Source organism: Lontra canadensis, unplaced genomic scaffold (genome assembly GCF_010015895.1).
Source record: "Lontra canadensis isolate GAN:19392208 unplaced genomic scaffold, GSC_riverotter_1.0 scaffold68, whole genome shotgun sequence".
Lineage (NCBI taxonomy): Eukaryota > Metazoa > Chordata > Mammalia > Carnivora > Mustelidae > Lontra > Lontra canadensis.
In genome coordinates, this window is record NW_022631062.1 from 4,557,309 (window position 1) to 4,583,025 (window position 25,717).

The 25,717-nt window shown below is 45.5% G+C and overlaps 1 protein-coding gene across 4 annotated transcripts in view; it reads left to right on the plus strand.

Moving 5' to 3' along the window:
- The window catches only part of MID1 (midline 1), a 335,325-nt gene that overhangs the window by 227,683 nt on the left and 81,925 nt on the right, over positions 1 to 25,717 (plus strand). For 3 of the 4 annotated variants that reach the window (XM_032880212.1, XM_032880213.1, XM_032880214.1), the window contains exon 2: positions 6,691 to 7,406. In XM_032880212.1, the coding sequence (XP_032736103.1) occupies positions 6,747 to 7,406 (660 nt within the window). In that variant the 5' untranslated portion in view covers positions 6,691 to 6,746. The remainder of the gene's footprint in view (positions 1 to 6,690; positions 7,407 to 25,717) is intronic. The other variant, XM_032880215.1, reaches the window with a different exon arrangement.

The window sequence follows — 25,717 nt, forward strand, 5'->3', positions numbered from 1 at the left end:
AACCCCAAAAGGCTCAAGCCTCTGGCATCCAGATTTATCATGGGGGATTTCAAGGAGTAGGCGATCATTTGGCTCCGGCCACCCGTTTATGATCGGCCTCAAATTTAGACGATGAGTGTTATGTCCGTATGAGGTTCCTGTTTGTGTTTGTGTCTGCGCTGGCGCGTGCCTGCCTATATTGGTCCCGGAGCTGATCCAGCTCTACTGAACGAAGGGGATGAATCCCAGAACTTTAAACCGGGGTCCCCTTTCTGATCACTCTGTTGTATACCAGGAAATAGTATTTTTAAGTGAATATTTTGGTTGTTTTGCAAATATGGTAGTTATACTCCTTTGTGGTTTTCAGCTCAAAGCTTTACTTTAATTGTAAACATTTAAGATATGTCACACTATTTATAACCATCTTCTAAAACAAGTCTTCTTGGTTTAGTATGAAATCTCCAAATGCAACCATGACCAGGGTTCAGGCCTCGAGGACGTTCTGCCGTCAGCTTAAAAAAAAAAAAAACAGAAAACAAAAACAAGAAAATAAACATGTAATACAGGAGCCAAAAAACAAAACAAAACAAAAACAAAAACCCAAAAAACCTCACAAAGGGAAAAAAAAGGCTCTGTGCTCGGGAGAAACGCAAAGGCAGCTGCTAGGAGCAGCAAATGGTCCCATCCCCTGGGTCCCTGGGAAGAGAGGTGAGTGCGTAGAAATGAGGTTGAAGAAGCAGTTCGGGAGATGCTTGGACCAGGAGCTAAGGGCATCCGTCAGGACTCATACTCCAGCCAGCAGGGAGCTAGCTAGCTGCTCACCGTGTGGGCCTTTAATAGAAGCGACAGATAGAAACCCTGGTACCAGAAGCGTGTGGCAGAGATGAAACTTGAGGGACAAAAAGATTGGAGGTAAGAAATCAGATGAGGAGGTGGTTGCTTGTTTTTTGTTTGTGTGTGTGGTAGGTGTTGGTAATAGTCTAGGAATGCAGGAAAGAAGATCTGGATCAAGCTAGAGGCGGAGAGAAGGAAACCGATCGAAGAACGAAGGATTGACCCTCACATGTCTTGGCTAATGATTTGGATTTGGGGGAAGGAGCGTGCTTGGCCTCCTGTGGACACCGGGACAAATGGCCACTGACACAACGGCTTAAACCGCACTGGAGGGCAGGGCGCCTGCAGGGCTGCGCTCCTTCGGGAGGCTCTGGGGAAGACTCTGTTTGCCTTTTGCAGCTTCTAAAAATGGCTCATATTCCCTGACTCGTGGCCCTTCCCTCTTCAAAGCCAGCGATGGTCATCGAGTCTTTTCTGCATCTCAGCACCTGGCCCTGCTCACGGGAGGGCCCTCGTGAGTCCAGCGAGGCCGTGTGGATGGTGCGCTCGTCGCCCGCATTTTCATGAGGCGAGTCTCTGACTTGTAGTGAGCAGGAGAATAGAAGCACTGTGAGGAGACCCCAGAGGCTTGTAGGGAGACAGGTTTGGGAGGGAAACTGATGAAACCCATGAGACGCACCCTTGGAACTTATAGTAAAGGAAGCAGAGAACTGTCAGTGCTGAGTTGGGATTCTGGAAAGAGATGGCCCTGGGAGGGACAAGCCTAGGAGTCCTTCTCAGAGATGCTGTATGAGAAATGAACAACCTGGATGGCTTATTTTTTTAATTGAGGTATACTTGACAGATAACATTACATTGGTTTCAGGTGTGCAACCTGATTCCCTATTTGTATACAACGTATTATTAACTACAGCCATTGTGCTGTAGATTACATCCCCAGGATTTCTTTCTTTTACAACTGGACGTCTGTACCTTTTGACCCTCTTGGATGGCCTGTGGATGGAGGGCCAGACCCGTAGAAAACACCCAGGCTCTGCTTTGCTGGAAGGAGAAGTCAGCAGGGCTTAGGGAGACGAAAACCAGAAGAGCACAGTTTTAGTGACATCCAGAACGAGAGAGGGTGAGACAGGAGGAAGGCAGAGGTATGAGGACATTTGTAAGATGTCTTTGTAAGAACGTTTCTGGAAAAGATGTCTTGCAACCAGTGCCTCCCAGGAGGCGGGGCTCGAGTGCAGCCCGCGACTAGGGACTGTCCCGCTTACAGATTGTTCTGACTGAGTGCTGGAAGGAACTGGAGGGAATCCTTGTGGACGCTGTCCCAGGGCCACGCAGCTGATAAATAGCCGAGCTGCGTGTCATCCTCTGACTGTCTGCCCAGCCATCCGGCTTTCTCCCTTCCCTCTATTTCATGCCCTGTTCTAGACTACAAACCGTGGGCCGGCAGAGGTGTGAGCTGTAAATTGTCCCCGTTCCCAGTTTGTTGCAAGGGGTTTCCATGATCACCCTCGTCCTCTTCTCCATGAGGACCAATCAGCCCATTCAGAAAAATGTTGAGCGATAGAATTTCCTGATAATGATATGCACGTGTGATTTCCTTCCATTGTAGCGAAGGCGAAGAATCTATTTTTTGAGGCCTAGACATTAAGTTATGGGAGTTAAGAAAAGGAAAAGTAACATTTTCCACAAACTGCCCCCCTCACTACTTGTACCTGTCTGGTGAACGCCCGTTCGTCTTCAAAAATCCTTCTCCTGTGTTGCCTTCTTCGGGAAGCTTTCCATGTTCTTCTCCCCCAGTCTTTGGCACGTGACTTTTGTTACGTTGCACAGCAGTTCGTTCATGTTTTCTCTGCCCGTAAGATCACCGAGGCAGGGGCTGAGTGTTACCATTACTTGTCCCAGCACCAAGAACCTAGAGGGGCTTCAATATTTGGCGAAAGAATGAACGGTATTTTCACTTCTCAAGAAGCTAAAAAACAAACCATGCTGATCTTCTTGGGTTGGGGAATGGCGTGCGTGCTTGCTGGCAACATATTGTCGACTAATGTCACCAAAAAGTACTTGTACCACAGCAAGATCTGCATCAAAGGAGAAAAAACAATCAGATCTACTATTGGTATCGAACCCAGAGCCCCCTCCCTTTTGGCAGCATATGAGCACAAGATTCCGAAAATTGGCTCAACGTCATGGCGCATCCACATTTAGTCATCACTTAATACAATTAAACCAACATTTACAGCGTCGACGCTTGCACAAAGCTCCGTGCCAAGCACTATGGTGGTAAAAGCAAACGATCCTGTTCTGAGCAGCTGCTATTAAATCATTCTTACATGAAGTGCCCCTGAGCACTCGACTCAACATTATTTCCATTGATGTCAGGGTGAAATCCCATTGCCTATCACTTCCCATTAGCGTTCGAAACTTGCACCCGCTTGGCGACGTCTCCCTCTACCACCATTCCCTTGTTGCCCGCATGGCGTTTTCGTCCTATCTCTTTGGGAGGGAGTCTCCCCTCTCTGTTGTCTGGCTGTACATGTCTCTATCTTCTACCCCATGGGTCGGCAAAATAAGATCCTCGCCCCAAATGGAGCTTGCCGCCTGTTCTTAGAAATCCGATTGTATTGACCAGCCGCACTCTCCCCTCGGTGTGTAGTGTGTGCTGGCTTTGGCGTACTACAATGCTGATTGGAGCGGCCGCAACAGGGACCTTCTGGCCCGCGGTGCCAGAAATAGTTACTGTCTGGCCCTCTCTACAAAAAGTTGGCTGACCTCTGCTCCAACATGTTGAGACATCCTTTGAGACAGCAGGGGTGTTGTATACGTTAAGGTTTTTAACCCCGATGGCTGTGCTTTTCCCCAGTCATTCAACCCATGTTGGAGTCCCACTGTGTGCAGGGCGCTGTTCCAGGGGCTGGCAGGACATCCCTCAAAGAGCCAAGCCAAGTCTCTGCTCTCATGGAGCTTACCTTCTACTGGTGGGGCGGCAGGGAGTGATGATGGCTCCGTGGCCAAACCACTAGAATATGTTGGATGACAAAAGTTATGGAGGAAGGCAAAGAGAGGAGGGGAGGGGTGGGGGAGAAGGATCTCCGCCATGGTGGGGGGTAGGTGGCCATCTTGGTAACAGGGGAATCGGTTTTATGTGGGTTCACAAGGAGGTAACACTGCTGCAGAGAGTCACATGCATTCCAAAAACCTTGGGAGGGGGAGATGGGACGTGCTTGGCATGTTCCAGGCATCACAAGGAGGCTGTGTGCCCCGAGCAGAGCAAGGGCTAGCGTGGGTGGAAATGAGGTCACTGTCTGAGTCTGTTTTCTGGGGCTGGTTTTATTCTGCTGACTTGCTCCCTGAGTGAGATGGGAAGCCCCTGGAGGGGAGAGCAGAGAAGAGGCAGGCTCGGTCATGTTTTAACAGGATCTTCGGCTTCAGAGGAAAAGATTGCGGGTGGGGGCCAGAGTGAGCAGAAGGCAGGAAGCCATTCGGAAAGGTGTTGTGATAACCCAGGAGAGGCGTGATGTTGGCTGGCCCACTATCATAGAGCCGGGATGGCGAGAGTGCCAGATTCCGGCTTCTCGAGCCAGCTCACTTAATGTCTCTTGACTCAGAGGTCAGCGTTTCCAGTGGGGTCAGCAGGGGAATCACCTCTAGAAATTGTGATTGCACCACACTGGGATGGGATCCTGACACCTGCGGAAAAATACAGTCCTCCTAGCTCTCCGGACACCTTTGGGGCTCATCCCCATGTGGGGATCTATTGGGAGGCGTTCTTGGTGCACCTGAGAACAAAGCAGACCCAAAAGGCGACGGCTTCCCTTTAATTTAAGTTCTTCCTTAAAGTTCTTCTCTTCCCTTCCTTCCAATGGGAAGAGAGAAGAAACTCAATTTAGTGATAATTCCGTTTTTTCACAATTAACCAAAATAATGATTAATAGGTAGACCTTTTCAATTTCATCCAAGCCATGTCGTGGAAGGGGTGGGGAGGACCAAGCGGGGATGGCAGGTCTCATGCCACAGCAGCCCGGCGGTTGCCGCTGCGGGTTGTGAAGACGTGACCAAGCTTTCATATTTCAAATCTCAGCTACCTGTTTCTTCTCTCTCGTGTAGTTAATATTCGCGAGTGGCTGAAGATCTCTTTAAGATACCAGGCTTCTATGAAGCCAGCAGCTCTTTAATTTTTAACAAACTCAGCACGCTCTTGACACTTTTAATGATCAGTTCCCGTTCGTTCAGTTGATGGCAAGATGAGCGTTAGCTTAACCAAAGCCCCACGTGGTATTTCTGGGGGATGCTATTTCAGAAAGGGGCAACACGTTCTGGAAATCGCAAGTTTGGTAAATAAATGGGGGTGCGACTACAAAAAGGCCGATTGTCGGAATCACTGAATGGTAGCTGTGGATGTGAAGCCTTCCCATCAAGCAGGCCCATGAACCCCCCCAACCCCCCTGACCCCCCAAGAGTGATTGGAGCCTGGCGTTCCCCTGGGTAAGCTGCACTGTTCTCCCACAGGCGGCGCTGGGCTGCATCTAATACGCCCACAGTTCCGCGGACCTCGGCTAATGGTCTTGAGAAGGAAAAGGTTCAAAGAGGCTTGGTTCCCAGGACTGCTAATGAGCGGAGGCCTCTTCCCCGTTAATGAAGCGGGGTTTGTGTGTGATTCTTTTCTCCTGCCCTTTTTGAAGGGGAGGCAGGCAAGGGTTCACAAAAGCAGCAGCCCATCTTCATGGCACGGGGAGCGTGCAGCTGGGCCACCCGAAGGCAGCCTGGTGGGGAGCTCAAAGCTGGCGGAGCTCAAGCCCGGGGCCAACAGAGCTCTGGGTGTGAGGGTGGACCTCCTGCCGGCCCGGCCTGTCGCTGGCTATAGGGACAAGCCTTTGATGGAACTCTTTGGGCCAGGAGGGCTGCACGGGGTCCCTCAGCAGCCCTTTCAAGCCTCCCCAGAGTAACGTGACTACTTTATTTATCCTGCTGCCTACAGTGCAGCCGTGAGCCCGGTTAATAACTTCTCGAATGAATATCGAAGCCACGAAAATCCTTGTCCTAATTAACTAAATCGTTATTAGTCATTGGTACTCAGGCTCACCACAGCCACTAAAAGGCCCGCAGATATTTTTCTCTGCTTCGCTCTGCCCACCCACATCCCACTGCAGGATTAAACAATAGAATTATTCAGGAGAGTAACGAAGGCATGCCAAAAAACATTGCCTCGATCACAATCATCTCCGTGAAAGTCAGTGTTTTTCCGCAAGAATATATTTTGGAAGCTGACATCCCCTATTTAAGCATTATCATTTCCGCTGAAGTCATGCGTTGGATTTCATGCACATTTCATGCCCATTTCCACAAGAAGCGCCTTTCTACTTCTCTGAAGCCTGCTGTGGTATCGTAGAGTAAAAAGTCCTTCAGACGCATAAACTTATTCACATGCAAGTTCATCAATTCAAAGTCATGAAAGGCTCTAGTTCGTTAATTAACATTTCTACATCTTAATTCTCCACACAAGGTAAAACTTGGCCGTGACACAATGAGATTATTGTGATTAGATACAAATTATGGAAATTACAGTTTCAATAACTTGCCAGTCTGGAGTAAGACCTTTCAACAAACCAAATTGCGAAAAAAAAGAGGGTTTTTGTTTTGTTTTGTTTTGCTTTTTGCTGCTTTTGGTGACAGGAATTTTGAGAAAATGTTAGTTGGTACGCTGGCTTAGGGTGTTTCTCCCCGCCTCACTCCCCCAGCGAATAGAAAGAGAATTATTTGGAACGTACACACATTTACCCTTCCGTGACCCGTGTTCGGAATTATTCTGAGATGCATTCAAAGCTGACAGCTCCCCATGGCTGACCCCCTCGCGCCTAATCAAATCTTACGTTTTGTTTCCAGATAGCTGATCAGCTTCCTTGGATTTTGCTGATGACCCAGGAGAGCTTTGCCTGAAGATGGAAACACTGGAGTCGGAGCTGACCTGCCCTATTTGTCTGGAGCTCTTTGAGGACCCTCTCCTACTGCCCTGTGCACACAGCCTCTGCTTCAGCTGCGCCCACCGCATCCTGGTGTCACACTGCGCCACCAACGAGTCTGTGGAGTCCATCACCGCCTTCCAGTGCCCCACCTGCCGACATGTCATCACGCTCAGCCAGCGAGGTCTAGACGGACTTAAGCGCAACGTCACCCTGCAGAACATCATCGACAGGTTCCAGAAAGCCTCCGTAAGCGGGCCCAACTCCCCCAGCGAGACCCGCCGGGAGCGGGCATTCGACGCCAACACCATGACCTCCGCCGAGAAAGTGCTCTGCCAGTTCTGTGACCAGGATCCTGCCCAGGACGCTGTGAAGACCTGTGTCACTTGTGAAGTGTCCTACTGTGATGAGTGCCTGAAAGCCACTCACCCGAACAAGAAGCCCTTTACGGGCCATCGTCTGATTGAGCCAATTCCGGACTCACATATCCGGGGGCTGATGTGCCTGGAGCACGAGGATGAGAAGGTGAATATGTACTGTGTGACCGATGACCAGTTAATCTGTGCCTTGTGTAAACTGGTTGGGCGGCACCGAGATCATCAGGTGGCAGCTTTGAGTGAGCGCTATGACAAATTGAAGGTTAGTCCGATCCGCCTTAAGCCAACCCCTTTCTGCCAGCAAATGTCATGGAAATAAAAAGTGTATTCACTGCTAGCTGCACGGCAGGTGAAGGTTTTCTCTTCACCTTTGTTATCTGATTAGTTTTAGCACGTTTTTTTGGCAGCCTGCGAATGTCGCACAATCAGGGTATCTTGTAAAAGTTGACTGCTGCTTGTAATGTTAGCGTTGTCGGGGTGAGGGTGAATTTGAAAAATCTGGGTCATTTTCAGTCCCTGCAGGGGAGAGGGAGAGAGGGAGAGAGCAGGCAGGGGGCGGGGAGGAGAAGGAAAGAAGGGATAGCAGATAAAAATCTGACTTTGGGCATTTTGGGGGCATTTATTTTCTTCACTCATTCAGGAAAGCTAATTTCACCGGAACTGTACCTGTATCCAGTTACTCGCACAAACAGAAGGACAGAGGGAGGAATGCCTATAGCAAATGTGGGATTTTAGAGGAAATGTGACCTTGTATTTCTTGTGTGAATGCTATCTGGCTTATTGGTGAGCTAGAGTGCTCTGACCATCTCGGGTTTTGGCAAGGAATTCCTTTTCGTGTAGGCTTTTTCTTTGGTAACGTCACAGGTGAGACTCTTTGAACTTCACTTTTAACATGAAATTATTAACCTAACTCCAGCACGGGGAATGATAATTAATATGACTATATGTCAGATTAAAAAATCTCACTCTCTAAATATGGATAGAATGCACCAGGGAAGAAATAAGTCAGGTGTCCAGATGTCTGTCGAACTTCAGGCAATGGTGGGTCTAATTACGGCAAACTCAGCCGAGAGTTTGCTCTAATAGGGAGATACCGCCCTCGCTGGTTAATTTTAGATCACAAGACGCCAATTAAAAGGAAAGGAAGTATAAATTAAGAGCTTTGAGTAAATATATATCGAAGCCCTTCCTCTCAGGAAAAACACACACCGCGCTGTTGAGCAAACAAAAAAATGAATCACGTGAGTGAGAGTGTTACCACTCGGGGCACACCGACCCCTCTCAACAAACGGTTCCTATCACTTTTCCTCAGCGCGCTAATGGGTGCTTGTGTTTACTGGGAGCTCAGAGTTTATTCTGTGACGCTGGGATTAAGGGACCACACCTGTGATGTGGTCGGGCTCTTTCTTGAGATGCTGAGAGAAATTGGCGAGCTGAGTGAATCCTGCTTCTGAATGTCAATTGGGGAACAAAAGCCTCACCTGGGCGGCATCTGTCACTTGTAAGCGTCCGAGGACTGTTGGTGCAAACCCATCTGTGAACTTGGAGAGGAAATTAAGCCCGAGGATGTAGGTGCTGGGGACAAGGGGAGACGGACGCCGACTGGTTTTCTAGCAGCCCTAGCCGAAAGCACACCTCCACACATGATGAGAGCAAAGGCAACGCGTGTGGGAACTGTGCCTCCGATATTCTTCGGAAACTGACGTGGCGGTCTGTCTCAGAAACAGAGATGATCATTTCTACCCCTTTTTGGTGGCCGGCAGAATGTTTAAGATGAGTGGACATAGGTGTTTTTTTTGTTTTCCAAAACATGAACGTAGTGGACGGCGGTCTTTTCCTTACCCCTCAAAATGTTCCTTTGACTGGATTAACACTGCCTTTTAATGACCGATCGTTAAAACACCACAATGATTGATGTTCAGTATTCAGCAACCTTCAGACTTGATATTTAAACTGGGTAGCCAAGTTCTGCTCATTATTTGTGGGCTATCATAAAGGAGTTACTAATGATTTACAGCATGTCTTCAAATTTATGAGGACATACTGTCATGCTCTAGGCTTTTGTGATGAAAATGAAACTCTTCAATTATGAGCCCTACGCACTTGTCTGATCAAGCCCGTGGGTTAGCGGCCGTCGATATGGTCACCAGAGGGCCTGACAGTTAACAGTACAGTATATTTTATCTTCTAATTACAGAAATAGGAGCATATAAACAGCACCTAGTACACCAAAGCACATTTACAGCCACTCAACAAAATATGTTTATGAGCATTTATTTACCATCATTTCACAAAATGTGCTTATGAGCATTTAAACAGGTAACCTGCTAGCACTGCATGTTTCTCCTAAAACACGCCACTTAAGTTAGAATAGAAAGATCATAAGAATATATTGACGTTTGGGGTGTCTTGTGATATCTCAGTTATCACCTATTTATGAACATATGTGCTTTTTATTTAAAACCCAAGTACAACATGGACATTAATTTTTGAGGAAAGTAATAGCATAGTGAAAGACCAAAACCAAGGAAAGGTATTTTCTGTTGATTATTAGTTTGGTCTGAACAACTGAATGTGTTCTGTGTCTTTTTCTGTGGTTTTAGCATCTCGTACAGAAATAGATTTGTGATGATGTGGAAATAGAAAGCATGGAGAAATGTGAGAGTGCTTTCCTTGAGAAGATGGTAGAGGTGCTAAACTTACTTGGCTATGTAAGGACGCAGGTGTCTCCTTTTGGAAAGTGTGTTTGCTCTTGTGTTAGTAAAAGTCCATTATTTGGGGGCACCTGGGTGGCTCAGTTGGTTAAGCATCCGCCTTCGGAGCCCTGCATCGGACTCCCTGCTCAGCGGGAAGCCTGCTTCTCCCTCTCTCTGCAGCTCCCCCTGCTTGTGCTCGTGCGTGTCCCCCCCCCCCCCCCGCCCTGGTCTCTCTGTGTCTGACAAAGAAACAAAAATACAATGTTTAAAAAAAAAAATTCCTTAAAAAAAAAAAAAAGGTCCATTATTTGAAGATGGGAATTCTGCAGTGATTATGAAGAACAGTTATTTCTCGCACTAATCTTAAACTTTGGGGGTCACTTTTATTCATATTAGGTATCAGTATATATACACGTGCCTATGTAAAGAATTGGAATATACCTTTGTACATTACAACTCTCTTTCAGGACACAAAAGAAAAAAAAAGGGCATAAAAATTCCAACACGTAGGATTCATGCAAATAAAATCTTCCATGTCATCTGAAATAGCACCGTGTCAGTAGTCTGGTGCTGTCAGACACTAGGCATTGGGAGGCACTCATAAAATATTGAAGCAAAGAGAAATTAAACCAGCATTTCCTGCACTCAGTTTTAAGATAAAAAGAAAAAAGTCTTCCTGCCAAATGCATGTCTCTAAGTGGAGCATGTCATAATGTGGATCTGCTTGTATCATTTTAATTGAATTTTAAGAAGGTTCTCAATCCTCAAGTCTGGATTAAAAAGTTTGATTCGTGAACCATAGAACATAGAAGAGAATTTAAGAGAATGTATTACAGAGTTTTCAAGGAGTTGCAATGCAGTAATTCCATTTTTTTCCGTCCCAGCATACAATGTTGGGGCTCTTGCTTCTTTTCTCTAGTTATACCTATAAAAATACAGAAACCGAGAAGAGTTGACCTTTCCTTGCCCTTCAACTTTGGCATAGCCCCACTTCAAGTTAGCTGACGGTGAAGGTCCAAGCCATTGTTTTGCATCTGTGACTCCCAAGGCTGGCTCCAGGCATTCATTTGTGTGATGCCCATTTCGATGGGTCGTCCCAATGGACTTTCGTCATCATTTGATAAAGACTCCAATGAAAGCTCTACCTTCCTGCGTTGTCCTTTTCATCTGGAGGTAAAGGAGAGGGATTTTGCTCTTAGGTTTCATTTGTAGATTGTAAGGTTCCATAATTTTGAAAGTCCTGTGCTTTATTTGCATTTGGGAAAGTTGTTAGTGGATACTTGGCTAGACATTTTTTTTCTCTTTCCTTAGAATTTCTAGAACTTGTTTCTTCTTTGAAAACAGCCGATATAGTACGGGTTCCAGTGAAAAGGTGTGTGTGTGTGTGTGTGTGTGTGTGTGTGTGTGTTGAATGGTGTATCCCTGACGTGGATAGAGGCTGGCGATACTTGGACACCCTCCATTGTGCAGGCTGGACCCCCACCACAGGGAGTTATGCAGCCCCAAATGTCCAGAGCGCCCAGGTCGAGAAACCCTGATCCCTGAGAATTTAGTGTTTAGCACTGTATTAATTTGCTAGGGCCGCCATAACAAGGGACCACAAAGTGACCTAAAGGACAGATACTTACTATCTCACAGTCCTGGAGGCTGCTCTCCTTGGGTCGTAGGTGGCTCTCTTCTCTCGTCTCTTCATTCGGCATTCTCCTTGTGTGCTTGTCTTTGTGTTTGCATCTCCCTGCTTTATAAAGAACATCAGTCGTATTGGAGGAAGGAGCCACTGTACTCCGGTATGACCTCATCATAACTAAGTATACTGGCAGTGACCCTGTACCCGAGTAAGGTCACGTTCTGAAGTCCTGGGGGTTAGGACTTCAACATGTGAATTGGGAGACGGCACAATTCAACCCATAGCCGTTACTGACTTCAGTGTATACCTAATTGTCTAGTCAACTGAGCACATACTCTCCCTCCATCAAGGATTTTATCACCTAAGGTTGGCAGAGCCCTTGGCTCATACAACCCCATCACTCACCTAAGACTGACCACGGGGGCTTGTGGATCATTAATTCTCAACAAATTCTTGTCAGCTGCTTGACCGGTGATCGACTACAAACCCTGCATGAAAACTTGAATTCATAATAATGTTGTAGGTATTCATCCTTCTGTAGGAAGAAACATTCTGTAAGAGAATTTATAAATAAGAGCAGAACCAGTTATTACAGGATATTTTATTTTATCCACCTGGACGCGAACCAGTATTGTGGTCTATATTGCACTTTGTTGGCTTGAATGGTGTGGATTTTGATAAACTGAGTCTCAACGAGTGGTGTTCACATGGGTTTTGTGCTACCACGTGAGGGACACTTGGTAGACCCACCGTACCCATTGTTTCATTTATCCTCCAGTTAGCGATAGCTGGCATGTAGGTTTTTTTAACAGGCCACCAAATAGTAAGCTCATAGATGCTTAATAAATGAACAGGCATAGTCTCCTTCTTCATGGAACTTGTAGTCTAGTAGAGAATTCCAATCATGTAAATGTTTATTGGTGGCGGAGGGAGGCCCAGCATGCCCAAAGCTGGGACACCAACCCCAAACCCAAGCGCTGGAGAAGGGCTTCCCAGAAAAGGACCATTGCACCACCATTCCGAGCCTATTATTAGAAAACAGTATCGAATTTGCTAGATGTCTGTAAATTCCCCGGTATTAGTCATTCTTTTTTATTGTTATCTCACATGACATCCCTTGTGCAACCCTATATAGTAATTCAAACCAGTTCACAATAATTCCAGGCTAGATTTTAATCTAAAATATAGCTATACCTTTGACGTTTTGCCACAGACCAGTGCACTATGTGGGTGAATCAGACATATGTCTTGTAAAATGTTTTGGTTATATGGGGTCTCACCAGTTCTAACTGGGCCCTTCAAAATGCAGTTCTACGTGTGTTTCTTTCAATCTACAAGGTATGTTTAAAGTCCCCTTGCGATAAAAATATGGTTTCCAAGTATTTGTAAATTACGTTAAACCTGTATTTGATTTTTCTTCATTTGGTACTGAAAGGATTTATGATACACGGAGTAAAAGAAAACATCTCTGAGGATAAGTTTTTAACAGTAAGCTTAAAGCCACATCCTTCTCCCTGAAGAATCTCCTCTCCCTTCCTTCACCTGCAAAGAGGAAGGTATTTTTGCCTGATGCTTTATTATCATTGGAATCGTTTGCAGTAAGTTTGACGAGTTCTGGAAAATACACAAATAAGTATACAGTCATGTGGCTGTGTAAACACATGTAATTCTTGGGTACATTGCTTAATGTTCAAAAAACAGAGCTAACGTTGTACTTAGGTGCATAGACACTTGGGAGTACAAAATAAAATATTTTACGTAAACCTCACTGTTGTGCCTAGAGCAGAGGAAGCCCGCAATGTATGTTAGAACAAAACAGTGTCTCTTGGAAACCAGGGGCTAGAATGGGGTGGTGTGATGGGTAAGGTATGGACTTGGGAGGAAGACCGCCTTCCAATTATTTTATAATATAGCTTGCATTATTTGTGAGATAAGGGTCCATGTTGTTGGTTTAATGTGTTTTGTCGTTTTGTTTCTAAAGCCCCTGGCAAAGGGCAGAGGCAGAACAGTGAATAAACACTTGTTGATGGATGTGTCCAGAATTGATGGGTTAGAGAGGCATGTTTCGGGATTTGAAGGAGGAAGAGATGACTGTTCTTGAGTAGACAAGAAACTTCGCTTCGGGGTGGTGGGTTTTAAGCTGCCATGACAGATAGGTGGATTATGCATCAAAGTAGAGAGAGGCCTTCCTCGGGAGTGAGGCCAGCAGAGACCTGCTGGCAAGAATCTGCAAGACAGTTTAGAGATTCTAGACAATGCTGGCTAGAGCCCGGGGTGCCGACTGAGGGGCCAGGAGAGAGAATGTTGGAAGAATCATGTTGGGGGAGATTTTGAAAGCCATTGAATGCCAAGCTAAGAGTTGGGGACATTTTTACTCTTCTCTATGCAGTTAACACTGAAGTGACTTTGTTTTTGAGAGAGAGGCTGATGGAATGCATATTTTCTCAAGATAAGGTCAAATGAACATATCCGTGTCCACAGAAGAAGTAGAGGGGGAAAAGACATTCACATTTCTTTACAGTTTATGGCCTCTTTTTTAAGTGACAAGGTGAAGTAGTATCGTAGCTCAAAACCCACCATACTGTCAACAGAAACATGCAGCGGTGGGGATTCAGCATCCTGCCCGGGAAGATGAAGAAGAAACAGGAGGGTGTCATCGCCACTTGGCTCTTGGATCCAGGCATCAATGCAGTTCTTTTCCTGCTTTCCTGGTGCAGCTCAACACACGGGGGATGACGTGTGCTAATTTCTTCTGACTCTTTGAGTCACTCAAAGAAGGGCGCCATTCGAGCCTCTGAATGCCCGCTAAGTAATGTTTCAGCTAAGTAATGTTTCAGAGCCAGAAGCAACCTTGGTGCTCCCCTTGTCTCATCCCCCTTCTGCAGATGAGGAGTTGCGGGCCGAGAGCAGTCACAGGCATTGCCGCTGAGCACCCAGCGAGGCGCCTGCCCCAGGGCTGGACACAGCCACTCTGTGGCCCGGTCTGTCCTGTGTCCTCCGCTCCTTCCTGCCGCAGCTGCCAGTGCTAGCACATAAATCTTGCCTCTCAGTGCTCTCGGCATCCCTGAGGCTCCTTTTGAGGCGTTGAGACTAAATATGGTGATTTTACAGTGTTTTAGAATACAATAGGCCTGAATATAAGCCACCATCATGGATGTAGGCTGATGCCTCTAGGACCACCAAAAAAGCTGCTTTAAGATCTCATGCTGGGACGCCTGGGTGGCTCAGTCAGTTAAGCGACAGCCTTTAGCTCAGGTCAGGATCCCAGGGTCCTGGGATCGAGTCCCGCATCGGGCTCCCTGCGTGGCAGGGAGTCTGCTTCTCCCTTTGCCTGCCACTTCCCCTGCTTGTGTTCACTCTCTTTCTGTCTCTTTGACAAGTAAATAAATAAAATCTTAAGAAAAAAAAAAGACATCCGTATGTCGTTATTTTTTACTGCTACGCCAGTGTAGTCTGGGTTGTCTTGAGGGGCCGGACCTCATGTCAAGAGGCAGGTTCAGAGATGGACCCCAGTGCCCTCAGGGACACCACAGAGAAGAGGATGCTCATGTGGAGACAAATGAACTGTTAATTGCAGCTTAAATGGGCTCATTAATTTCCCTCAGGGGAATTTTTTCCCTGAGTGTCTTAATATACAGATAACAATTTAATTTTATTTAAATATACAAGCTGAGTGAGTGTAAGTGAGGAGTATCTGTTTGCGCATGGTACTTGAATCCCGGTTGAAAAGTTGTGAAAGAATGCGATTCATCTTGGTGGTTCCAGACTTAAAGCTAGTAGAATATACATTAACTGAACAGTCCATTTTTTTTAGGGCTGAGATATTCAAAATTCTCCTTCCTTCCATGTCGTTGACATGAATTAAGTCCTTCTTTTCAATACTGGATGAGTAATAAAGAAGACGTGAGTGGGCTGAGAAAGTGAATGTGGCTAAAGATTTTATTCATTCTCAATAGGTGACGTAGGTGTTCTAGAAAAATCTGATAAAATTGCATTTACAAAATCCACTTAAAACTTACTCGCTTGATGCTTTGGACTTCGAGGCATGATACTTAAAGTCTTTGCATACCCGTGAGGATAGCTTTTCAGCTGACAGAGGAAACACATTTTGCATTTCTCATCAAAAAAGAAAATGCTTGTAAAGTGCCTACCGTGGTGACTGGCACATAGTAAGCGTTCCGTGAGCGTGAGGTATTATTATATCTGGGCATTTACTGTTACAGTAAAGGCTTCATTGGTGTAATCCAATCGTGGATTTCCTGACAGTATCATAAATTACTCAGTGGTTATAGGGTCGATTTGTGTTTCTGGCTGACATGGGAAACTCAGCAGCCTTCAGGGGAATTAAAATTGGGTGGAAACTTTGATTTGTCCTTCTCTCAAAACCAAGCTAGGTAGTAAAATGGACTTTTAAGAAGCAGTGAGTAGTGTAGACTGAAAGAGAGGGCTTGAAGAACGGGCACCATTTTGAAGTCCAGTCCGTGCTGAATGAGCTAGTCTTTCCCGCTCCTGGTTTTTATCTGATGGAATCAACCCCACAGGTGTTGACGGAGGCCCTGTGGCAATTTCCTAGGAAAGAGAAGCTGGCTGAGGTGTCTGCCGTGACTGTCACGTTTACAGACACGTAGAGACAGATGAGACGAAAATAGATGACATGACAGGCAGGCAGCCCGGACCAATCACAAGCTCCATTGGCCAGCTTTCTGTTTTGTTGTAGCCTGCCCTCGGTGGGTGCAGGAGGGACAGAGCGAGCTGGCCTGGGCTCTGTTAGCAGCTGTCTCCCTGGTTAGGGCTGGAAGAGGAGGAAGGCTCTGGAGTTCAGGGGCTTGCAGAAGGGAAAGGCTTGAGACGCATAGAGCCCCTGCATTGTAGTGACCCCGAACTTGTGTTTAAGTGTTCTCCTTCTGCGTCCCTGGGACAGAGTGCATAGAACAGCTGTGTTGTCATCCGCCTCCTCCCTTATGTCTTCTTTACATCCTAGTGGCATTTCCTAATGCCCCAGGAAAATAAGGCTTTTTATTCACATCAGTAGAAACTAGGTTATTATTACTAAAACAACACAGGAATCGTGAAAAGCTTCTACCCTGTTTGTGCCTTTATAAATGATCTCTTCTGGGGCACCTGGGTGGCTCAGTGGGTTAAGCCTCTGCCTTCGGCTCAGGTCATGATCCCAGGGTCCTGGGATCGAGCCCCGCATCGCATCGGGCTCTCTGCTCGGCAGGGAGCCTGCTTCCCCTCCTCTCTCTCTCTGCCTGCCTCTCTGCCTGCTTGTGATCTCTTTCTTTGTCAAATAAATCAATAAAATCTTTTTTAAAAAAATGATCTCTTCTCCCCATCTGCTTTATCAAATCCTACTTAAAAAAAAAAAAAAAGAACCCTTATTTATTCACCCAAAGACTATTTGTTTGTAGCTAATGAGATCAGCACCGGGTAAACTCTGGGAATGCAGAAATGAATAACTAAGATAAGTCCAGATGTAATTATAACACATGATAGGAGTGTATAAAAGGACTATGAAAAGAATTCTATGAAACTCAATCCGTGAGATAGTTTTTAATCTGATCGGTCATCAGAAATCGCTGACTTCGGTGTCGCTGTCTGGAAATTGTCTAATTGCAAAAGCTGAAGTGGAAACACATTTCTGGGGAAAACACCGTCCAGCGGCCACATACTAACATTTGCGCTGTGCATTCCCTTGGAGCGGCAGGTCAGAGCAAAAGCTGAGGGCTCTGATCCGTAATAAAATCTGGGCCAGACCCTTTCTTATTAAAGGTCTGCTCCTCACGGGCTGGACTGTTAGCGTTTCTCACGTGCTTTTCCTCAGAGGTCTCCGTGTCCTTCCTGAGCAGGGCTCCCAGGTCAGGTAAATATCAGGCTCGGAAGCGGCTGACGTCGTTTCCGCTCTGAAGGGACCCATCTCTAGGAAGACGTGAGAAGCAACTGGAGGAAGTGGTGTTGTGTTGCCAAGCCAGCTGGCGGGATTTTTTTTTTTTTTTTAATGAACTTAGGCGTTAGGCTGAATATCCTGGCCTGGTAGGGAGGTTTATTTCTCCCTCCTTTGATTGTTGACCTGGCTGTCCAGAGCCCTGGAAGATCTAGGAGACCTCGGGTACCTGTACAAACCCCACCTGAGGAGCTTGGAGGGAGATGCCCTCTAAGGCCATCATGCTGCCTCCACGCCTCTAGAAGAAAGTCTTGTAGGCCAAGGCTGGCTGGTAGCAGGGAGAGGGAGTGAGCCTTCCAGATGCTGCTCTAAGTTGTTTTGAGATGTGGTTCGAGGGTATTTGTTGACTCAACATCCAGGAGCAGCTATTACCAGGAGTGATGACTAGCACTGGTAAATCTCCAGATTGATAGTTTGCAAAGCACTCTCAAGTATTATTTGATCCTTGGAACAACTGTGTGGGAATGATGATACCTGCTCATTAGGGATCTCAGGGGGATTAAATGAGATAATGTAGGGCCGAGTGTCTAGCCCAGAGTCTAGTGGGTGGGAGAAGCTTGGTACCGAGGAACCTTTTTAATTATGTGGAGCATGAGGCCACAAGAAATTAAATAACATAACCATGGTTAGAGAAATCAAAGTTTGGGGGCTCATTCCCAGGGAGCCCATTTTGCCCCTAATTATTCACCACCTATGATTAAGACTGAAAGAACGATGGCTCAAATGTGCTGTGCTTCAAAAGAATCAGTGACAAGGAAAAAGAGCTCGGGTGATGGAGAGATGAAGCACTTTTGCCTTTCCTTTTGACACCAGGGCTCCCTGGACTGAGCAAAGAAATTTCCTTGAATGTGGTGACTGTGATTGAAGATGATCTGTTTTCCATCCTGATAGAAATAAAGAAGGAAAATAGAAAGTTGGAATATGAAAATCCATGTGGAATAATTTCTACGTATTTATAGTAATGCTGAGTTATTCAAAACTCACCAGCTCCTCCATATGTAAGTGTTAAATGAAGGAATGAACGAATTTCCTGACAGTCCCTAAATTCATTTCATCACTTGAAATGTGGTGATGTATTTGCCCTGGTTAAAAATGTAAATTTAGAGTCGCAGTGTACGAGTTTGACATTTCAACTCTCTTAAGAGACCTCACCAAGTTCTTATTCATATTTAGTTATTCTTGGCAAAGCATGGATGCAAATAAAAATGGTCACTACCATTTTTATGTTAGTTGTGTTTGTTAATAAAGCTTTTTGATCTATTATGCATTCCTCTCTCCACGATTGCTTCTCATTCGGAATTGTAGGCTTGCTTAAATTCATTTCTTAGACCAGAATGTCTCAAACACAAATGTAAGTGGGAACCACTCGGGGTCTTGTGATTCAGTGCAGATTCTGAGTCAGCAAGTCTGAGACGGGATTGGAGTCTGATGGCTACTTGTGGCTTGGCCTTGCAGTTTTCAAGTTGTGTGCATTTAGGTGAAGGAAAAAAGCAAAACTAACTTCTCCGAGCCTCATTTGCTCCTTGGTAAAACAGGAGGTAATAATTCTGGATGAAATCCTGTAACACTTGGCCCTTGAGAAGCCTGGGACGAAGGATAGTGGCTCCCCTCTCCATTCCTATTGTTATTCCCTGAAGACTTCCATCTTCTCCTCCTTTACTCCAAATTTTAAGCCTCTTTCTGTTGTAATCAAGACAATACAGGTTCTTCTGAGAAGCCAGATGATGTAAAGTTTCTGTAAATACAAGCGAATAACCTCCTTTCTCAATCCCTCTATCCCTTCCTCTATTGATTCCACGTTATTCTGAAAGGACCCTACACTAGGCTCCCTGAGGGTTAGTCGAGCTCAGCTTTTAATGAAATTCCCTTATCTCAGACTTTCCGTATTGTCTTTAGCCCCCCTTCCTAATTACATAGCATTTGGCATTATTTTATAAACATTCTCGGGGCACAAGCCTTCCCAGCCCAACCATTTGTCCATTTCTCAAGCCCGGTGACTGTATCTTACACAGCCCCTTTGTATTGGATTACTCATTTTTCAGTGACTACAGAGTTTTTGAAAGCTACAAGGTATTTTATCAGTAGTAACTACTTGTTGAAACAAATGGAACAGCCCATAATAATTTAATCAGATTATAGTCTCCACTGTGTTGGTAGAAAGTGCCCATCAGATAAAAAAGGAAAACCATACCTAGCCCACCAGCCATTCTTTTGAATTTTGAATACATAAGCAAGTGAAACACTGCCTTTCAGGTCCCTGCATTCATTTCTGAAACTACAAATTGCTCCCCAGTGATTTCTCTTGAGAAAGTATTATGAAGAGACTGTTTGATTTTTTTCTTTTTAAACTTTGATTAGCTCAGGCAGAGGTGATGAAACATTTGTCATTCACAAGGGGTAGGATAAACTAACTAGTATGTATATGTATACTTTTTGTGGTAGATTTTGTCCTCTGCTGCCTCAGAACGGTTCTCTTTAATTCCACTTTGAGGCAGGATACTAAGAAATCGCGATTTGCTTAGGGGGTAAATTTAACAGTCCACAACTGCCGCATTCTGGCTACCCGTGAGGCAAGGGGACCCATGCTGGCATCTGGGGGGTCAAGGTCAGGGATGCTGCTAAGCATCCTATATGCACAGGACAGCCCCCACCCCCCGCCGCCACAACAGAGACTCACCCGGCCCCAAATGCCGGGGCCATGACACCCTTGGATTGACTCAAAGCGTCTTTTTTTTTTTTTTTAAAGATTTTATTTATTTGACAGACAGAGACCACAATTAGGCAGAGCGGCAGGCAGAGAGAGAGGAAGGGAAGCAGGCTCCCTGCCGAGCAGAGATTCCAACTCCGGGCTCAATCCCAGGACCCTGGGATCATGACCTGAGCCAAAGGCAGAGGCTTTAACCCACTGAGCCACCCAGGCGCCCCTGACCCAAAGCGTCTTTGCCAGTGACACAAAGGGAAATGCTCAGCTTCGCTCTCAGAGGCGTTGACTTATCTGTGTGATCTCCAAAACCAAATCTCTTTGGAGATGGAGAAAACTCAGCCTCGCAGAATCCCGCTTCCCCCATCTGTGGCCGCCCCGAGTGTCTGGCTAGCAGCGCCCCAAGGCTCTCTGCATGGCGGATTCCGCCACCCCGAGCCCCCAACCCAACTCAAGCGGTCTGGGCCCGCACATGCTGTCCTTCGGGCTGTCTCAGTAATATTTAAACCTCCCCAAGCTTGTTAAATATTCTTTAATCCCTTCCTCAAATATGACTGGGGTGCACTTGACATTATCCGCTATCCCGTAGATTTCCGAGTCATTGAGGCTCACATTCGGGGTGACCTTCCAGGTGTGGCTGTCTGTGTCGGAGACAGCCTGGGGCTTTCGACCAAGCGGGAAGTCTGCAGAGAACAGGCTGGCGGCTGAGATATTTTTTCCCCCAAGTGGCTTACATTTGATGTATAATAGTTTTAATTGGGATACATTCAAGGTGAATTATTTCCACAGTTCAAAAGTTACTCAGTAAATCTATTAGTCTATTTTAAATCTGTCTTCCGAAGGAGCTGTTTCTGTTTCTAGAGCTCTGCTTCTTCATCTGCAAAAACTGTTGATTCTCAGCTTCTCAGATCGAAGGCTTAGAATGTGAGTCTCGGACTCAGACGTGAGTCGTCAATGCCCACCTCATTTCTAGGGGCCTGTTCCTGCAGGCCGACACGATTTATTCCACAAGAGGGTCACATCGCGGAAGCCCTGACCTGGGAGGGCCTTCGTTATTGTCTAGCCCCATGGTTCCTGTCCTGGCTGCACATAGATCACCTTAAGTGGGGTGCCCAGCCCAGTGCAACGAGATCGTCTGGGTTCCAGCTTGGGCCCTGGGATTTTCCAAAAACTACCCCAAGTGATTCTAACATGCAGCCTTGCTGGAAAAAGTTCAATCTTGCACAGCCTCTCAATTATGAATGGGGAAACTGAGGTCCAGATTAATTCATTAAGGCAGGAGTCAGCAAACACCGTAAGAGCTAGCTACTAAACATTGTCAGCTTTGTGGGCCATCTGGCTTCTTTTGGAACCCACTCAACTTGCCTTAGTGTGAAAGCAGCCACAGACAATGCTCACATGGGTGGGTGTGGCGGGCCAGTTGGGACCATGGGCTGTAGTTTGTCACCCCCTGGTTTGGGACTCACAGCTGGTTAGTGGAAATCCATATGCCAGACCACAAATAGACTGGCATTCGGGAAATGTTCTTCCATTTGATGTCGTCTTCCTGTTTGAGGCAGGGTCTAAAACACACCCAGTCTGTGTAGAAGCTAAATAAGTACCCTTCTGTAAGTTAACACAGGCCTCCTCGTGTACTCAGCCTACCGCCCAGAGATTTTCGTTACCTGTGGTCTCATAGGAGGTCTTTGTGTTGAAAATACTTACCAAATTTAAGATGATGATAATAGTCACAGTGTCTCTGTTTTACTAAAGGAATAGGCCAGTCAACACGATTTCTATCCAAGAGATATTTTCATCTGAAAAGTCAGAAAATGATTTCTTCTGCATAACTCTGAGCAAGTTTGAGTATTCAGTCAAATGGCTAGAGGCGCCTCCTTTGGAGGCCTTGGGAGTGACCGTGGAGTAAGGCCAAGGTAGAGGAAATGAAGCCATCACAATTAATGTGGAGAGTTACGTGTTCGGCTCTGAGCGCAGTGCTGGTCTGCTTTGCTGTTTGCCGAGCACTTCTTCCGAAATGCGCTCGTAAAAATGAGTTCCTTGGAAGGTTCAAAAGCATTGAATCTGGCCTTTTTTCTTGGAGACTGATTTACCTGTATTTGTTAGTTACCTATTGTCTGTATTTTATTTATTGATTTGACAGAGAGAGATACAGTGAGAGACGGAACACAAGCAGGGGGAGCGGGAGAGAGAGAAGCAGGCTTTCCGCTGAGCAGGGAGCCCGATGTGGGGCTCGATCCCAGGACTCTGGGATCGTGACCTGAGCCACCCAGGTGCCCCTACTTGTCTGTATTTTTCAGAGAAGATTATTCTATCTCTTCCATTTTGTGTCTAAAGAATACATTTAATAAAAGTACTTTAAAAAATCCGTTGTATCTACAACGATAAAATGGGTTTCTGTCATTGATTTCTCTGAATGGATAAACACTAGAGATGGTGAAACAAAATGAAATTTGTTCCCCACAGGAAGTTTTCCTTATCCATCTCTATGACTCCCCCCCCCTTTATGGTGCCCTTTCCCGGTGATGCCCCCTCTCCGCGATGCCCCCCACAGATGTGACGACAGCTGTATCGAAGTTCGCTTTCTCCACTTGGCTTACTCCGTATGACTAAAACTTCACTGCTGCCTTAATCTTTGATTCTCAGGGCTCAGGGAGAATCATTTTTCCCTGTGCTGTTGAGAGTTAAATAGCCCTAAGTGACTTTATGAAAAAAAGTGTTGCAAAAGAGTGTTCTAGAAGGTGAGTGATAGGAGTTAATCCCATGCGTTTCTTATGACAAGGGAGTGTTAGGTGATAAGACAGCTGCTGAAGGTTGAGCCGAACCTTATCCAGATAAGCTCTGCACTTGAGGTTGTCTTTGTGGGATGGACAACAGGCATAGAAAATGTTGTAAAAAATAGGTTTGTTTCCCACTATGATCCAAAAAAAAAAAAAAAAAAACCCAGCCCAGCTATAAAGAAGACAGAGTGTGGTCATTAAGCGCCACTGACCCCTTGAATGATGATTTATGAGTTGCTGAACTGAAGATAATTTTCATGAAACCACAACATTTCAGAACTTTTTTTCCCCTAAAGTAAAGCAATTGTTCTTCCTTTTAGTGTTTCAAAATGTTAGTTTGTTTGTTTGTTTTTGCTGTTACTGCTTAAAGAATAACTATTACTTAAAAATACTTTAAAAATATTTCCTAAGTAATAAATTCCATGCAGTCAAAGACAACGAGGAGAGAGCATAAAGCCAGAACATTTTCAGGCGTGCCCCAGACAGGCAGGATGGAGGAAGCAGCCTCATGGGTCTTGGCCATTTCTCTTGTAAAGTCTTCAACTCCCATGGGAAGTCCATGTAGGACATGCTATTGTTTGGGAGTTCCATTTAAAATCCACTGGCAATATGCAGTATTTTTTTTAAGTTCTGGAAATCTAAAGTGCAAGCTTTTTCAAATACAGAGTTTACTCCAGCAGCCAATGCTGCCAAACAGAGCTAACAAAGGAAAAAATTAAGAAAATATAAGTAGGAGCATCGTGGCTGCAAAGTGATAAACAGAAGTTTTTATTTTTTATTTATTTTATTTTTTAAAAGATTTTATTTATTTATTTGACACACACAGAGAGAGAGGGAGAGAGAGATCACAAGCAGGCAGAGAGGCAGGCAGAGATAGAAGGGGAAGCAGGCTCCCCGCTGAGCAGAGAGCCCGATGCGGGGCTGGATCCCAGGACCCTGGGATCATGACCTGAGCCAAAGGCAGAGGCTTTAACCCACTGAGCCACCCAGGCGTCCTAAACAGAAGTTTTTAAAAGCAGCAAAAGAAAACTAACCCAGCCTTGTTTGGGAAGGCGAAAGTTAGGTTATTTCGAATGTTTCTTTCTCCTCTCACCCCCTCCTTCATTCAGAAATGATCATCTTGTCCCCACAGGCACACATCCCACCTTGAAGATGTTTTCTGGGAACGTCTCCCTGTCTTTTAATTTTGTGATCTGAATATTGATGTGACTTTCCTCCTTTTGGCAAAGGGATTATGAGATGTGTTGAAGGAAAATAGGAACCTTTCTCTGATTGTAGACTGAGCAAAGGGTAAAGAATGATGCTTAAAAATTCCTCTTTCAGTCACGTGCAGCAAAAGAAACTCCCAAACTGACCTTCGGAGCTTGTCAGCTGGTATCATAGTTGCCTACTGTGTGTTGAAAGTCTAATTGATCTGGCCTCAAGAGTCCACATTTTTATAGAAAGCAGGGCTGAAGCTTTCCAAAATGTTTTCTATCTTGGGCTTCACAAACACACTTATATCCAGATATTTTTTTCTTTTTAAAATCTGAAGTGAGTCAAGGCGTACATATGGAATGATCTAAAACTTACCTTTGAAATTAGGTAAGTCTACAAATTAGGGTTTCGAATTACGGTGCCTTTTTACTACGTAGGGCCTCATCATTTTCACTTGGTCTGAATTCATCTGTTGACCTTTCCTTACCAATTGGAATTCAGACCTTCGTCAGGCTAAATGGATGTCCCTATCATTGGTAGCAAGCTAAATCAGAATTAACCCATAATAAAAATTTGGGAGAAACCTGTGGAATTAGGGGGACAATGATTTGGAATACATATATTTGTACTCTTAGGTTGGGGGCAGTCCTGTTACTGTTTCTGAGATCTGAGTCAGGTCAGTGGCCCAGAGTCGGTTTTATCTAGAGTGAATTGGATACTAAAATAGAACAATATTTCCCTTCTGCTGAATAGTCTTCGGATAACGATTTCAATTCATGGTTGAAAAGTATTTCCTAATTTAAAGGTCTTTTAATTGAGTACTTGGTAAGCAGAGGGCCTTCCGTACTGTGCAGTTACTGTCGCCTAAGATTGCTGATCCTCGTGGTTCTAATCAGGGCCACTCCGATGAACAGTGTTGCCTCTTGGCTTTTCTCCTGTAGGTGTAACCTTGGAAACCCCAACCTTCCCTTTGAAGCACCAACTCTTGTCTTTGGTGTCTCAGTTTGTGAAACCAGCACAAGCTGCTGTACTCAGAACAGGCGTTTTCTAGAGATGTTACAAGGGTACAAAAAAAAGCAACTGAAATGAATTGCCTTGTTAGAAGATGGCGCCATGAAAATGAAGATGTGCGTCTCCTCCAGAAGTCGGATAGTGTGTGTGTTGGGGGTGGGGTTGGAGAACGAGCTTGGGATCAAACAGAGCTGGGCTTAAGATCTCAGTTCCAGCTCTCACTAAGCCATGTGAACTTGGGCAAGTGAGGTTGTCTGAGTGTGTTTCTCCATGAGTAAAGATCAGGTACTAATGCATGCCTCTAGCATCATTAAGGGGACTAGAGATAAAATATGCCCATCCTCAGCACACAGTATATGCTCAGTAAATGCTAGCTGCTGTTATCATGACTACTGTAGCCGTGACTGCCTTCTCTTGTGGCTGTACTTTTTGTTGTGGCTAATTCACTACTGTTATTACTGTTTCCAACACGATTCTTCTATTTCATGAGGAGGCTGTATGGAAAGAGGAAACGCCTAGTCCAGCTCTAAATGAAGGAGTCATCGCCTCATCCTAGCTCACCTTTCTAGCTGGGGTAGGAGAATGACCAAGTGCGTTGGAATCAGATATGCTCAGAGTGA